General features: G+C 41.9%; 1 protein-coding gene across 2 annotated transcripts; it reads right to left on the bottom strand.

Moving 5' to 3' along the window:
* Positions 1–5012: 5012 nt before the first annotated feature.
* Positions 5013–7898, bottom strand: LOC122884538. Of its 2 annotated transcripts, XM_044214568.1 has the most exons (4): positions 7688–7898; positions 6931–7535; positions 5681–6133; positions 5013–5584 (listed from the first exon to the last, which is right to left on the bottom strand). In XM_044214568.1, the coding sequence occupies exons 3-4, from the start codon at positions 5932–5934 to the stop codon at positions 5209–5211; spliced, it is 630 nt and encodes a 209-aa protein (XP_044070503.1). In that variant the 5' UTR covers positions 5935–6133; positions 6931–7535; positions 7688–7898; the 3' UTR covers positions 5013–5208. The 2 variants fall into 2 exon arrangements, with proteins under 2 accessions (XP_044070503.1, XP_044070502.1); XM_044214567.1 differs by lacking the exon at positions 7688–7898 and having other exon boundaries at positions 6931–7666.
* Between the last annotated feature and the right edge of the window lie 7045 nt (positions 7899–14943).

Here is a 14943-nt window from a genome sequence, read left to right as displayed (position 1 = left end):
AGTTATTCTCAGTTGGTTTCTCCCGCTATCTCTCCGATCAGAGTTTCGACTACACCGCGCTCCAGAAGAAATCTAATTAGAAAGCAGTGATGTGCTGAAATGTGAAGAAGTTGGGTTAAGTGTAATCTTAACAGGTGGCTGAGCTGCAGGGCAAAACTGAAAAGGTGAGAGCCAAATTGATCACCAGTGAAATTAGTGGCTTCTAGGTCCCCTGAAGAGAATTTGCAGAATGTTTATGAATTGGACTTAAGTGTGGTTAATCAAGTTATGGCCGATGGGGAAGCTTTGATGAATTTAGCATCGATCAGGAAAGGCCAAAGCTCCTACAATACCATCACTAGTCAGCAGGATTAATGAACTAGAGCTGCAACAACATCAGAACTCGATAAGCGTCTCAGCTGTGTAAGCAACACAGAAAAGCACAGAAGAACAATACAATACAGTATGTAACTTCATCTGACACTAATGGAGCAAGAAGGACAACACATGTGCTTTTTATCTTGAGTATAAGGTAACAGATCAATCTTAATGCTGTGAGCATCTTGTTTAAGATATCTTTTAAAATGGAGGGTAGACCAGCATGAGTCGTTGCTTCAGTGGTTGTGAGCTCAGGTCAGGTGGCATTCTCAGACTCTCTGTATCTCACAAAATGTATTCAAAGATTGAAGAAAGCTTTAATGGGTATGTCTGTTTACTTGAAGGATATCTTTTTAGTCATTTGGTAAGGCTGAACGTTGTTGTAATGTTGGTAAGATAAGATAAAATTTATTGATCCCCACCAGCAAAATTCGCTAACGTTAAGGTTAGCAGCTCAAGAGTCAAAAGAAGAGTGATAAATAAGAAATAATAAAAAATATATACACTATACACCTTTCATTTATACAGATATGACCATGATTGGATAGTCGCACATTAACGTTAGCTAGCTGAGAGTTCTGTTGACAGGTAACGTTAGGCTAACTTTACGCTAATGTAACTGTTAGCGCCTCTCAGTAAAATCGAAGGACCTGCTGTTGGTGAGAACGTACAGTAGAATCTCCTCTGGCTACTTCTCACCCTGCTGGGTGAGAAGTAGGTGGACGCCCCCCTCATATCCTGGATTGTGGACTACCTGACTGGCAGACCACAGCATGCGCGCCTGCAGCACTGTGTGTCGGACAGCGTGGTCAGCAACACTGGGACCCCTCAGGGGACTGTCCTCTCTCCCTTCCTCTTCACCATCTATACCACGGACTTCAGCTACCACACAGAGTCCTGCCACCTTCAGAAATTTTCTGATGACTCTGCTGTGGTGGGAGGTATCAGCGGTGGTGATGAGACTGAGTACAGGGCTGTGGTGGGGAACTTTGTCTCATGGTGTGAGCAGAACCATCTGTAGCTCAATGCAACAAAATCTAAGGAGCTGGTTGTGGATCTACGAAGGGCCAAGGAACCAGTGACCCCGGTTCCATCCAGGGGGTCAGTGTGGACATTGTAGAGGATTACAAATACCTGGGAGTACACATGGACAATAAACTAGACTGGGCTAAGAACACTCAAGCTGTCCACAGGAAGGGCCAGAGCTGCCTCTATTTTCTGAGGATGCTGAGGTCCTTCAACATCTGCCGGACAATGCTGAAGATGTTTTATGATTCTGTGGTGGCCAGTGCTATCCTGTATGCTGTTGCATGCTGGGGCAGCAGGTTGAGGGTAGCGGACGCTAACAGACTCAACAAACTAATCCGTAAGGCCAGTGACATTGTGGGGGTGGAGCGGAACTCTCTGTTGGTGGTGTCAGAGAGGAGGATGCTGGCCAAACTACATGCCATCTTGGACAGTGTCTCTCACCCGCTCCATGACGTGCTGGTCAAAAAAAGGAGTACCTTCAGCGAAAGACTCATCCCCCCAAAAAGCACCACAGAGCGCCACAGGAAGTCATTCCTGCCTGTGGCCACCAAACTCTTCAACTCCTTCCTCTGTGTGGTCTGTATAACCCTAAGCCATTAAACTGGACATTGATCATTACATCTATGCAATACTTGACTTAATTGTACAATATCCTGTGTTAATACTCCCGTAAAATATACTCTTTTTAGTTTAAAATTCCCTATTTATTGATATTGATATTTATTCATACCTCTATTATTGCTGTACAATATCCTCCGTCTCATTATAAATAAGCTACACTTAACTTGGCAGTTCATGCACTATTACTTTATACCATATTATTATCATCATCAACAACCGGTAAACCCACTGTGTACTTCACACTTATTTTATTTTATACTTATACCCACTTGGTACTTAATTTATTAAGCAGCCTGTGTCCACTAGCCAGCCCACAGAGTCCCCATCCACAGCCAAAGGTCATGATTATCCCATGGAAGCACCTCCGAGTGACTCCCCTGTAAGTGAAATTCACATTATATGCAAACAATGTAAATGAGAACAATTTGGTTTACATATTTTTTAAATTGGTGTTCTGTCTTAACATTATGTATATAATAACGAAATGTTTTGTGTGTGTGTGTTATATGTGTGTTGCAGGTGGAGCTAGAGGGTTGGGTGCATCTGTCGGAAAACCCCAGTGGCATCCCATCTGCCGACATTTCATGGCTCAAAGAGGACACAGAAAGAGGGCTGTTCACCCCCGTTCAAATCTACAAGGAAAAAACTGGTCTGTATAAGAGGCGACGGGTGATGAAATCAGACCGCATGTGGTTTTACCCACCAGAACCTCCCGGCTATGTCAGCGGTGCTCTGCCAACTCCACAGCTCTTTTTTCGTCTTTGTGTGGCGCCCTGTTGGAGTGTGGAGGTACTCCCTGAAGTGTCTTCGAGGTGATGAGTGTGTGGGTAGAGGACGGAATGTGTACCTTTACAAGTCTGGCTACCATCACCGGGTATAACTCACTTCACCTATGTTAGCATTATTACATTACAGTTGAATATTTATTACTATGTACGTAAACATGCAAGAAAAAAAGAGCACAGAAAGTCATATGCTGATATTGGTCTTTATTTGCTTAGATTTTTTTTCCCATGTGTACTTTAGGTACGTCACATCTGGGATGTGTCCAGCTGGTACACAGTGCTCACTGAGGTCCTGTGCTGCGGACATTGTACATAGGCAGCCAGGAGCAGAGAAAGTGGCACAGTGGGTCGGTGGCTTGCGTGGGATCTCGCTATTTTATCACAACTTAGCGAGGCTCATCAAACTATGTTCCCTGCCATCCTCACCAGCAAGTGAGTATTCTGAACATAATGTGTGCATTTAACAAACTTGAAAATTGTCACTCAAATCAACCTCAACATATTGATTGTGACTCTCCTGACAGGTGTGGTGTCGTTAGGAATGGTGTGCGCCTTTTACCTAAGTCAAAGTATCAATACCGCTCTGTAAAAATACAAGTAGACGTCCTACATTCAAGATTTCGTTTAAATAAAAGTACAAAAGTAACTAGAAGAGTGCACTTTGGTATCACCAAATGGTATATGAATAACATGCCAATGTCTTAAGTAATTTCCTGTGTTATCACAATGCCTCTTTTGCTTTTCTCAAATAGGAAGACACAGTAAGTAGTACACCACACCCGCATATCAGCAGGTTAATCAAGAGGCTAACTTTGAATGTGCAGGATGTTTAATCTGTTTAATCCCTGTTTCATGTTATCAGGAGACTGAAGAGCCATTCAGAAAGCTGCTGAGAGCAACTTTTACTAAGGAACTGAGAGAACACCTGAGCTAAAAGAAGGGATGGGGTTTACCCTATTTCTATGGCGGACATCATGTTTCATAATTAATTTGCTCACTGTGTTGACAGTGATGGATTGACAGCTGACCGGTCTGTGTCAGTGAATGTGAAATAATATATTCACGTCACATTAAAGCTATTACATTAAATTAAATCTGAAAAATCTTGAAGCCCAAATGCATTGCACTGCTCTGCTGAAAACCTGGAAGCTGTAAAACTGGCAGAATGGGGAAGCTGAACTGCATTACCCAGAGAAGCTAAGAGCTGAAATACATTGCTAGGAAAGCTGGAAGTTGAAATGAATTGCCTGTATAGACTGATAGAAGAAATGCTTTGTATTAATATCAGACAGATGAGCTGCATTGCTAAATACTTTGGAACAAAAAAGAATGGGCCTAAAGAGCTGAGAGCTGAAATGTATTGCCTGTAAAGAAGGGGACTGGACAAGATTGCACTGGAAAAGCTGAAACATGAAATGCATTGATCAGGAGCATGTTCATATAAAAAAAATGTTTGATGAATGAAAAAAGTGAACAAATCAAGTTGAAGTTCAAGCACTTCAGGCATGGAAAGTACAGATGGCTTGAAATTTGTATATGACCTAAAGTTTACTGAAAGATACTTTCAATTGAAGTGTAAGCTCTGAAAGGAGTAAAATCAAGAAGTGAAATAAATAAATAAAATTAGAATTGTGCACTCAGTAGAGTGCACATCTCCTCCTCCAGGAATATGTGGTAATTACCAGCTGCGACAGCGCGGCTGGTATTGTTTTCACCTTGTGAGTCTGTGTGTGTGTGTGTGTCATCATGGCAAAATGTGGTCCTGGAGACACCTACTGTAGCAGGAACTACCACAGATTTATTCATATGTTACTGGACTGGTTCTTTACAAAATGAAATACAGCATATTTTATCAAAAGTACACATGTGTGAGAGCGCTTTGTCTTTTCCTAAAAGCCATTTATTTACATTTGTCACTTATGTCTTTTTTAATTCACTTATGACTATTGGGAGGCTGATTAAACATAGTTTAATATTTCAGAGGCTGATTAAAGCTACTTGAATATTTCTGTTATATGTGCTATATGTGGAAAATTATCTGCTATCGTTGTACTGTAGGCACATGTCCTTACATGCAAGTAATCTGGCACTCTGTGTCTCTGTCCCAATTATTTGATAAGCGAATATACCCCCAGTGTTGCATTTATTAATTGATACGCCACAACTCACTGTTACTGTAGCACTGACCACTTTATTGAATAAAGTGCATGAAATGGGGGAAAAAAAAAACAGCACTACAGAAAGTCTTTTCTTGTATTTTTTATGTCCCTGGGTTGGTTGACCACAGAGTGTACAGATAGGGAGATTATGCACCTGAGACAGTTTGCGTCCTAATTCTGTGGAGTGTTCCTTCACCTTACGCTTGTATTGTGTAGATCTAGCCCAGAATGAAGGACTGCCAGTACTGTGCGATGTGCTAGTAGTGGGCATTGTGGGCAGAGCCTGACTGGCAGGCATTATGGGCTGTGTGGAGGGGCCAGCAATCCCAGGGGTTGCTGTAGATGCAGAGAGGGAGGGCACAAGTCTGGTGATGGTAGAGGTGGCAGGGGTTTTTGTCACTGGCAGATGCACAGGTGGCAGTGGTGGTTGAGCCTGGGAGAGTGGCATGATTATGTCTGTCCTTCCCTTTGTCCCTGCCATGCTGGGTGTGGGCGCATATTCCATCAGGGGGTAGTCTGGTGGAGGGAGGAATGCTGGCTGGTGTGGTGCTGGAGGTAGGAGTGCAGATGAGATGGAGGTGGCATTTCCAACTTTTGAAAGCCAGGAAGAGGGTTTGGACTGCAGGCAACCTCCTGTTAAAAAATTGCCATACGAATGCGGTAAGTTCATATGTGTACATTGTCCAGCAGTGCACTGTATTTCATTCTAGCAGACACACAGTTACTCACAAAGTCTGGAGGGTGAACAGTGGAGGTTTTGTCGCTGGTGAGCGTAATGTGGGGCAGGACGGCATCCAGCACACCGTCATGTGCCTCCACGTTGCTCTGGTACGCCTCGTCTGCCTCAGGATCTGGATCGGGCTGCCCAGGCTGAACCACCTCCTCCTCTGGACCAAGTCCATCGTTGACAATGTCCTGAAGAGAGAAGGGTCCAGATTCACTGGTGCTCTGGCTGAACAGGTACTCCAGCCCAAGCAGCTCATTGGAAGGGACGTCAGCAGGGGCCTGGAAATTCTCCTCCACAGTCTCTCCAAACAGAGAGGCGGTCAATCAGCGGCGCCGAGTAGATCCTGTGGTGCCGTCCTTTGCCACCAAACACGGCATCTGAGCTCTTGTCTGAGTTCCACCGTGCAATGCCACTTATCAGGTAAACCTGTTAGGGCCGTGCCGCACATTGGGGACCTGAGTAGAGTAGAGTGGAGTAAAGCTTTAATGTCCCGGAGGGGCAATTTGGCATGCTTAAAAATAACCATTAAAAAAACAGTAGTTGATGGAATAAAAGACCTCATATATCTGTTAGTCATATTCTCTAGGGTGGTAAAACCTCCTCCTTGAGGGGAGCAAACTAAAGTCACTGTGTAAAGGGTGCTGGGAGTCCAGTAAGATGACCTGAGCTTTCTGTGTGGCTTTGACTTGGTACAGGTGGCAAAGATCATTTAAATTTACACCACTAACTTTATGGCACACATTCGCAATTTTTCCTGGCCAATTTTTTGTTGAGCGTCACAATAAAAATACACTATCTGCTACTCCTCACAGGTCAGCACAAATGAAACTATTTGGGAGTGCTTGTTTCCGATGCTGCTGAACCACTCAGCTGAGCCTTGACCCTCCCCAGACAGCTTCTTCACCACCTACAAAATATTAGTCAAGTTTGCATAATGTGATAACCCTCTGTTAGATTCTATTGATATGTAATTTGTCTTCATCATTTTACAACTACGGTGGCCGACAAGGGCAAACGCACTGCAACTTAAGAAAACACATGCAGACAGACAAAACAGAAGCAAATTAAGAAAAAATCTTCATCAATTTGACAACACATGTGCTGCAAATACACACAACACAACCAAATACTGAAAAGCACTGCAAATACATACTGTATACAACAGTGTGAATTTTAGTTCAATTTAAAACTGAATAAAAACTGCAATATGTTTTGCATCATATAGTATGACATTATGTTTGGATTTACTTACTTTCTTGGTGGAATCCATTTTCAGCACTGTGCCAAATGTGGAGAGGATCTGGCTACGGTAATCCTGCACATTGCTGGCCTCTGCCAGCAGGAAGGCGTGGCGCAGGAGCCGTGCGGAGGGGAGCTCTCTTTGAGGAGGTGGAGCCTGGAATGTGTCTAAATGCAGAGACAAATGCAGGTTTCGCTACAGTCATGTGGAGTGTGGTGTACAGGTCCTTACGTTGAAGGTAGTCCTCAACGTGATTCTCCTGTATCTGCCGCCACACCTTGACCATAGTGTTCCCTTCTGTCCGGTCCCTCAGAAGGCGCACACCATTCCTAACGACACCACACCTGTTAGGAGAGTCACAATCAATATGTTGAGGTTGTTTTGAGTGACTATTTTCAAGTTTGTTAAATGCACACATTATGTTACTTGCGGGTGAGGATGGCAGGGAACATAGTTTGATGAGCCTCACTAAGTTGTGATAAAATAGCGAGATCCCACGCAAGCCACCGACCCACTGTGCCACTTTCTCTGCTCCTGGCTGCCTATGTACAATGTCCGCAGCACAGGACCTCAGTGAGCACTGTGTACCAGCTGGACACATCCCAGATGTGACGTACCTAAAGTACACATGGGAAAAAAAATCTAAGCAAATAAAGACCAATATCAGCATATGACTTTCTGTGCTCTTTTTTTCTTGCATGTTTACGTACATAGTAATAAATATTCAACTGTAATGTAATAATGCTAACATAGGTGAAGTGAGTTATACCCGGTGATGGTAGCCAGACTTGTAAAGGTACACATTCCGTCCTCTACCCACACACTCATCACCTCGAAGACACTTCAGGGAGTACCTCCACACTCCAACAGGGCGCCACACAAAGACGAAAAAAGAGCTGTGGAGTTGGCAGAGCACCGCTGACATAGCCGGGAGGTTCTGGTGGGTAAAACCACATGCGGTCTGATTTCATCACCCGTCGCCTCTTATACAGACCAGTTTTTTCCTTGTAGATTTGAACGGGGTGAACAGCCCTCTTTCTGTGTCCTCTTTGAGCCATGAAATGTCGGCAGATGGGATGCCACTGGGGTTTTCCGACAGATGCACCCAACCCTCTAGCTCCACCTGCAACACACATATAACACACACACACAAAACATTTCGTTATTATATACATAATGTTAAGACAGAACACCAATTTAAAAAATATGTAAACCAAATTGTTCTCATTTACATTGTTTGCATATAATGTGAATTTCACTTACAGGGGAGTCACTCGGAGGTGCTTCCATGGGATAATCATGACCTTTGGCTGTGGATGGGGACTCTGTGGGCTGGCTAGTGGACACAGGCTCCTTGGGGCGGACAGCGGGCTCAGGCTGCTTGGTCTTGTCTGTGGGTCGGGAACATCGGCACTGGGAATCCAGAGACTGACTGTTAGTCTGACTACTGGACTCCTGGGACTTGAGCCAGTCTGAAAAATTTACCAAATACAGCAGTTTGTATTATACATTATTTATTTAAAAAAAAGATGTCTATTAACTATGTATCTCACTTACGTTCCACAGCCTGGCTTGCAGCTACCAGTTCAACGTCATCGCCTGGCCATGATGAAGGACCACACTTGGAGGTGCTTGGCTGAGGTTGCTGGACAACAAATGTAATGTAACTATCTGGATTTTATGACGTAGCGGTTTTAAATTACCAAAAGCAAACAAACACATTTAGCCAAAGTGCTCAAAATATCAGTAATTTGAACAATTTTCATTTACTATGCTATTCTGCTCTTCCTGTTCCATAACAAATACATAATCAAATGAACACTTACTTGCTCCTTGTCACTGATATATTTCTTGAACCTCTTCATCTGCACACTTGTAATGTGGGTCACTGGTGTGTGCAACCACCTCCTCACAGAACTGTATGCCTTCTGTATTGTCACCCTCTGCTCATCCCTGAAATGCTCTGGCCTGTCCTTTTGGATGTGGTACTGGCTGTAGAGTTCCCACATCTCCTGAAAGGTGTAAATCTCAAACCCTTTCTGATCGTAGATACACCTGTCAATGTTGGCCTCAAGGAGACTGGAGACTTGTGGGAAGTTCTCTGCATATTCTGTGAGGTAGTCTTTCACCCACTGGTTCACCATCTCTCCCTTTCTATGTGTGTTTGTCACCTCAGATCTGTGCTTGTCAAGTACGCTGGAATCATATACATCAACTTAGTACCGTCATCATTAATATCACTGCAGTTGTGATAATGAGTAAAGAAACTTTGCAAAGACGAATAATACACACAGATAATAGCTATAGTTTTGTGCAAACAGATATACAGGTTATTTATTTTAAGCATGACATCAAAATGGCATTTAAAATGCATAGCCTACAATGGTATTAAATATAATATACTTACTACTTCATGTAGCCCACATCATTTGCCACAAGCCAGTGGAATGGTGCATTCTCATACTGGCCAAATGGCACCACCAGCTTTCCCAGGCACAGCTGACGTGACGGTGCGGGGATAACCTCTGCTCGAAGGAGCTTCTCTGCATGGGCCAGGGCAGTGGCTGGGTTGAGCAGCTCCTGTGGGGGTTTGGGGAAGACCATCCTTTTCTCCCGATAGTAACGGGCCTCTCTGGTCGCCATCAGTACGGCCTGTTGACGATTTGCAGGGGCATCTGGCTTGACGATGCGAATTACTGGGGTTACACTTAGATACAGTAACGCAGCAGCAGCAGCAACAACAACAACAACAACAACATAATATAACAACGTTAGTGTTAGACACACAGCGAGGAAAAGGAGGAAGTGTCAGAGCAGGGTCACAACTACTAAACCTTGATTACAGCTAAGTTTTAGGTTTTTGCTTATGGCAAAAGTCCTTGAGTGTGCATGCCATCTTTACACTCAAAATCAGATGAAATCTTTTGCCCCAAAAATTACCAGTAAAACATCAGGAATATGAACTATTATTATGGACTGTGGATATTTAGAATTTCAAATTCCATATACCCTTATACCATATTCTATATACCCCTGCCATAACCATAGCCTATATATATATATATATATATATATATATATATATATATATAAAATGATAATACGTCTGAGTGGTATAATTTACACTTATAATAAATTATTAGTAAGATGCTATACCATCATCAGGGCAGCATGTTTAAGGTATCCTACAGTAAACGCTTATCGACGTCTGATTGGTGGGCTTCAGTGGAATCCTACGATCCAATTGGGAGTCTACAGTCAGACTGTAGACTCTAGACCAATAAGAACGTGTAACTGTCTACGGTCAATGTAGACTTTGCGCTACTTTGGACTCGACTTCTTTCTGTAGAGTTAACTGATTAGTCAGTTATTAAAATATTGATGAGCTGGTTGACACTGTCTCTAACTATATGTGTTTCTGTGTGGACACCCTCATACCAACAAAAAATGTTTCATTGTTTCAACAAACCTCGGCTCTCAACATCAGTGAAGGATGCACTGCAGAGGAAACATCTTGCATGGCAGGGAAGACAGGGATAGAAGCCAGGTCAACAACAGGAAAGGCAATGCTCCATTGCAATGGTTCCCAACGTCTTTGGTTTGTGACACCTTAAAATTAAGCAATATCTACTTGCAGCCACTCATCACATGTTACATATGTCTACTGATCGTTAGCAGTCTAACCAAAGAGTGATAGTGATAGAGTAATGGTGAGTTTTTTTAAAACTTATATTACTTTTTAGAGGTCTGAAGAGGTAAAATTATCCAGCGATTCACTAGAAAAAAGGCGAAGATTAGAGAAAAGTCAGAAAAAAATTGACATAATTTTGTGTGATTTTTCTGGTCCCTCCTGTTAATCTCCTTGAGACCCTGCAGTCACCTTGTGACCCCTTGTAGGAGTCAAAAGTTGGTTGTCCCTCTATATTTTGAATGGAAAAAACACAGCTTTTCAATGATTTAATCCTCTACGCAGTCTTAAGATTTATAAAACTCTTGGCTCTATTATCTAAAACACAATATTTTCATACAGATTTCAGCTGAAGGTTTTAGTTATTACATTTCACAGTTTAAAATTCCATCATCAGCTCATTATCGTACACCAGTGAAATTGATTTAGACCACTGGAAACAGCCTAGCATTTACAAGTTATAATCACAGCATCCTGTACTGTGTGTAAGAAACCAAACCCCAGAATCGAGGAAAATTACCAGCATGCACCTTGTTTACCTTCAAAGAAAACTCACAGTTTTGCTGTTTCAACTCACAGTTTTGCTGTTTATCAAAGAAATGACCCCTACACCAGATGGTGTGTTTGGCATAAACAGTATTGCACAGCACCCTCTAATGTGGTTTCACTGTAATAACCAAGCTGCGACCAGCCCCAGTCTCCCCTGCAGTATTGAACTATTCCCATCTGTCCCTGTGCCGGCTGCAGGGCAAACCTGATCTAGTTTAATGAGTAAAAAGCCAGAGTTCACTAAATAACAAAAATAATGACGCACCAGATGCATGCAAGAGCTGTAATTTCACCAGTAGCTGTGGTGAGTGCTCACAAAACACACAACTCGCTGACTTTGTATTTGGGCTCAGGTTTATAAAATGCATGGTGATATGACATTTTTTGTCTTGACTCGTTGTCTTCAGGTGTATTCCTATCCTCAACTGACTTTGGAAAAGTAAATAAATATGTGACCTCTACTTTTAAGACTGAAGCAGTGAAATGGATCATTTTATTTTGGAGCTAGGTTTTGTAGGAAACGAAGAGTCCTTCCCTCCAGGTCTGAGCATGCAATAAGCAATGGTGACGGATAGGTATTATGAGGAGTTTCTCCTACCTCCGTTGGGGATTTGTGATAATCTCCTTTAGAATGAGTCATGGGTAGATTACCATATTGCCTGCTGTAGGCCAGGATATCCTATATAGGCTATGCTAATAGGTGAAACTCAGGAGGCTCGCCGGTGGACTTGCAATGAGAACAGTGCTTACCTGTACCTGGGAAGCACATTCCTGAGCGAGTGGAAATGGTATTAATGTATTAACCACTCCTCCTGTGCACACAGAAAATCAAATCTGCATGCTTTTGTTATGGCTTCAGCTATCAAACATCTCTTTACATATTTATGACATGCAGTATTTACATGTGATAAAAGTGTGGCCGCCGTGTTTGCTTTTTCACACACACTCAGGAGTAAAGATCAACAAACATGGGTGCACAAATCAAATAGTAATCTTAATACTGTGTCTACTATGCATCATAATGCAAAGACCTTGGAGTTTTTATGTGGACCATTGATTCATTATTTTTTATCAATGCAGTATTTCTTTAAATACAGCATTTGCTAGGTTTCCATGGCTTTGGAATCATCAGTGTTTAGAAATTGCAACCTCAAAATAATTGATGTGCCCATTTTGTTTTCTCTGGACAGTTTGCCAGCATAGCACAGAAAATTATTCATAACCCCGTGGGCAAAACATTCCTGAAATGTGGATTATGTTTTGCAATAGCATCATGAGTACGTATGAGTACCTTTTTTTGATCCTTACATTGGGCATGCTCTCCAGAACATAATTCTTCTGACATCAAAAGCAATAAGATGGCATGAGAAATGTGTTCATACAATGCCAACAGAGGATCATTAGTCCACAGGATTAATATATCAGACCACTGACACTTGTATATTTGAAAAAAGAAAAATCTGAATCCCAATTCCTATTGAGCTTATGTTTCTATTTTACATTCACTATGAATATTTGATTACAAGGTGATTTAATATTGATGCATTTCTGTGAAGTTGCTCCCACTTCTTCTTCCTGTCAAATTGAATGTTAACATATCAGGAGCTATGTGGCTCTTTCTGCTGTAGCGATACTACATCTTCAGCAAGCCAATGAATTTTTTCACTTGTTAGAGAGGCGTCAGGTGTATCTGAATGCATGCATGAGCTCGTTGCACTGATTAAACTAAGGGCCAGGGACAAGGCCTCAATAGGCCAATTAGAATAAGTAAACTGTCACAAGCAAGCATAGACACAGAGCATGACCCTGTGCCATTGTTTGGTGCATACATTGCACAACATTGCACTCCCCGGTGTATGAATAATCACCTTCTATAAAACCTTAAGAAATTTATGAATCTCTGTGAAGTACAGCAGTATTTCTGTATCATGATTTACATCTACAGGTCTATTACAGAATTACTGCTGCAGAAAATGACTTCACATAAACACAAACTGTGGCAGAACCTGTTTTGGAGGACGTATAAATATTTAAATGAACCCTGAGGTTAAGATTATATGATACAGGGGTACAGAAATACTGCTTGCCACTTCTGTGATCAGTTCATAAAAGTCAATTTCTACATCCGTTTTACTATGAAGCCCAGATCACTGTGACCATAACAATCTACAGACACAACAACTGAGGGTATAGAACATTTTTAAATGTGTGCATTGCAACTTCTGCAGATGTCACCCATTTGTACAAACCTTGTCGTGACTATTCATGTTTGGAATAACAAGAAATGCATATCTGCATGTTACATCTATTCTATCCAGTGAAATCATTTTTGAGGAAGGATCACAAGAACACATTTTAGTCTACAGCGAGTCTACAGCCACGCTAGCCTCTGTGAGGATGCACCATAGACACTCCACTTTCTCCCACTGTACAAAAATGAAGCCAAAATATCCCGGATATGGGAGCTGCCATCTGGCGCTGGTGACGTCATTTGGAGCCAGAGTCTGCGCAGTAGTGATCAGGGTTTGAGCCTTGATCTCAATGGGACAAACCTGGTTAAATAAATTGTCAAATAAAATGTTTAAAAAATGACAGTGAACAGTAATGAAACTTCAGATCCGCTTAGAAATTTCCTGTAGGTGTGCAACATTTCATCATCTTTAGACAGTTTTGTTTTAAATATATTACATGCAAATGACAAGTAAATTCCATTTGAGGAGACACTGTGGGTTCTCTCAAGCTAAAAATTCATTACCACATGGATATGTCCATTCTTAATGCTGTAATTTAATCTACTAAGTGAAATGATCAGGGTGAAGAGTAAAAAAAGGCTTGGGACATAATCCTGTGACAGACGGAAATGCTCAGAAGAAACCCTTCCATTATTCTTTGAGCCAGCTATAATCCAATTCATCAGCAGAGTAAGAGATTGGTGAAGTATGTCCTTGTGTTTGAGAAGATGAGGGCACAGACGCATTTCATATCTACTGCTAATTATTTTTCTTTCTGGTTCAGAATGCAGATTTTTTGGATTATACTATCTACATATAACATAAGTTTTATAAGAAGATTGCCAAAAACAGCACATGATATTGAGCCCCATCTGCACTGAACACGGTTTGCACAGTGCTGTTCTTTTGTCAGCTGTGGTAGTTCCTGAGTGTGCATGCAGAGTGGAACGGGTGGCTCTTGATAGACAGTGAACACTAGAGACCCTTGTCTTGTCTGTGTAGATCCAAAAATTAATCCACACAAGGTGTCACATGTGCAACAATTGAAAAAGGTACAATTGACAATTAAAACAGGCTGATCTTTATGCTTTTTTGCAGATCTTGCTTCCACATTTTTTTTTCTTTTTCCATCAGAATAGTGCAGAGGTTCGTTTTGATCCTTTAGGACACCAGGCTTGTTGTGATGGGAACAAGGTTTCTTCCTGACCTATTTTCTGAGCAGCTTTTCAAGCTACTCTCGCATTCAGCTCCTGCTCCTTTCTGAACTTCAGCCTCCAAAGAACTCTGTGAACTTGATTGGCATTCTCACAGTTTGATTGACTACAGGACACTTTTTGTAAATGCCATTCTGGATGTGTTAGATGTGTCATTCTCTTATAAAACAAGAAACAAATGAAGAGAATGTGCTTGAGATTTCTATTGCCTTCTGCCTTTTTGGTTACAATCACTGCCAAAACACGTTTTTTTTTTCCTTTTCGCAGTTGACAGGTAAGAAAGTGGGCTCTAGAAGACTGTCACTTTCTCAGACTTCCCGGCATACTTCCCACTGCTTTTCAG

This window comes from Siniperca chuatsi, linkage group LG11 (assembly GCF_020085105.1).
Source record: "Siniperca chuatsi isolate FFG_IHB_CAS linkage group LG11, ASM2008510v1, whole genome shotgun sequence".
NCBI lineage: Eukaryota > Metazoa > Chordata > Actinopteri > Centrarchiformes > Sinipercidae > Siniperca > Siniperca chuatsi.
The sequence above is the reverse complement of the archived record's forward strand: the minus strand, read 5'-3'. Positions and strand labels throughout refer to the sequence as shown.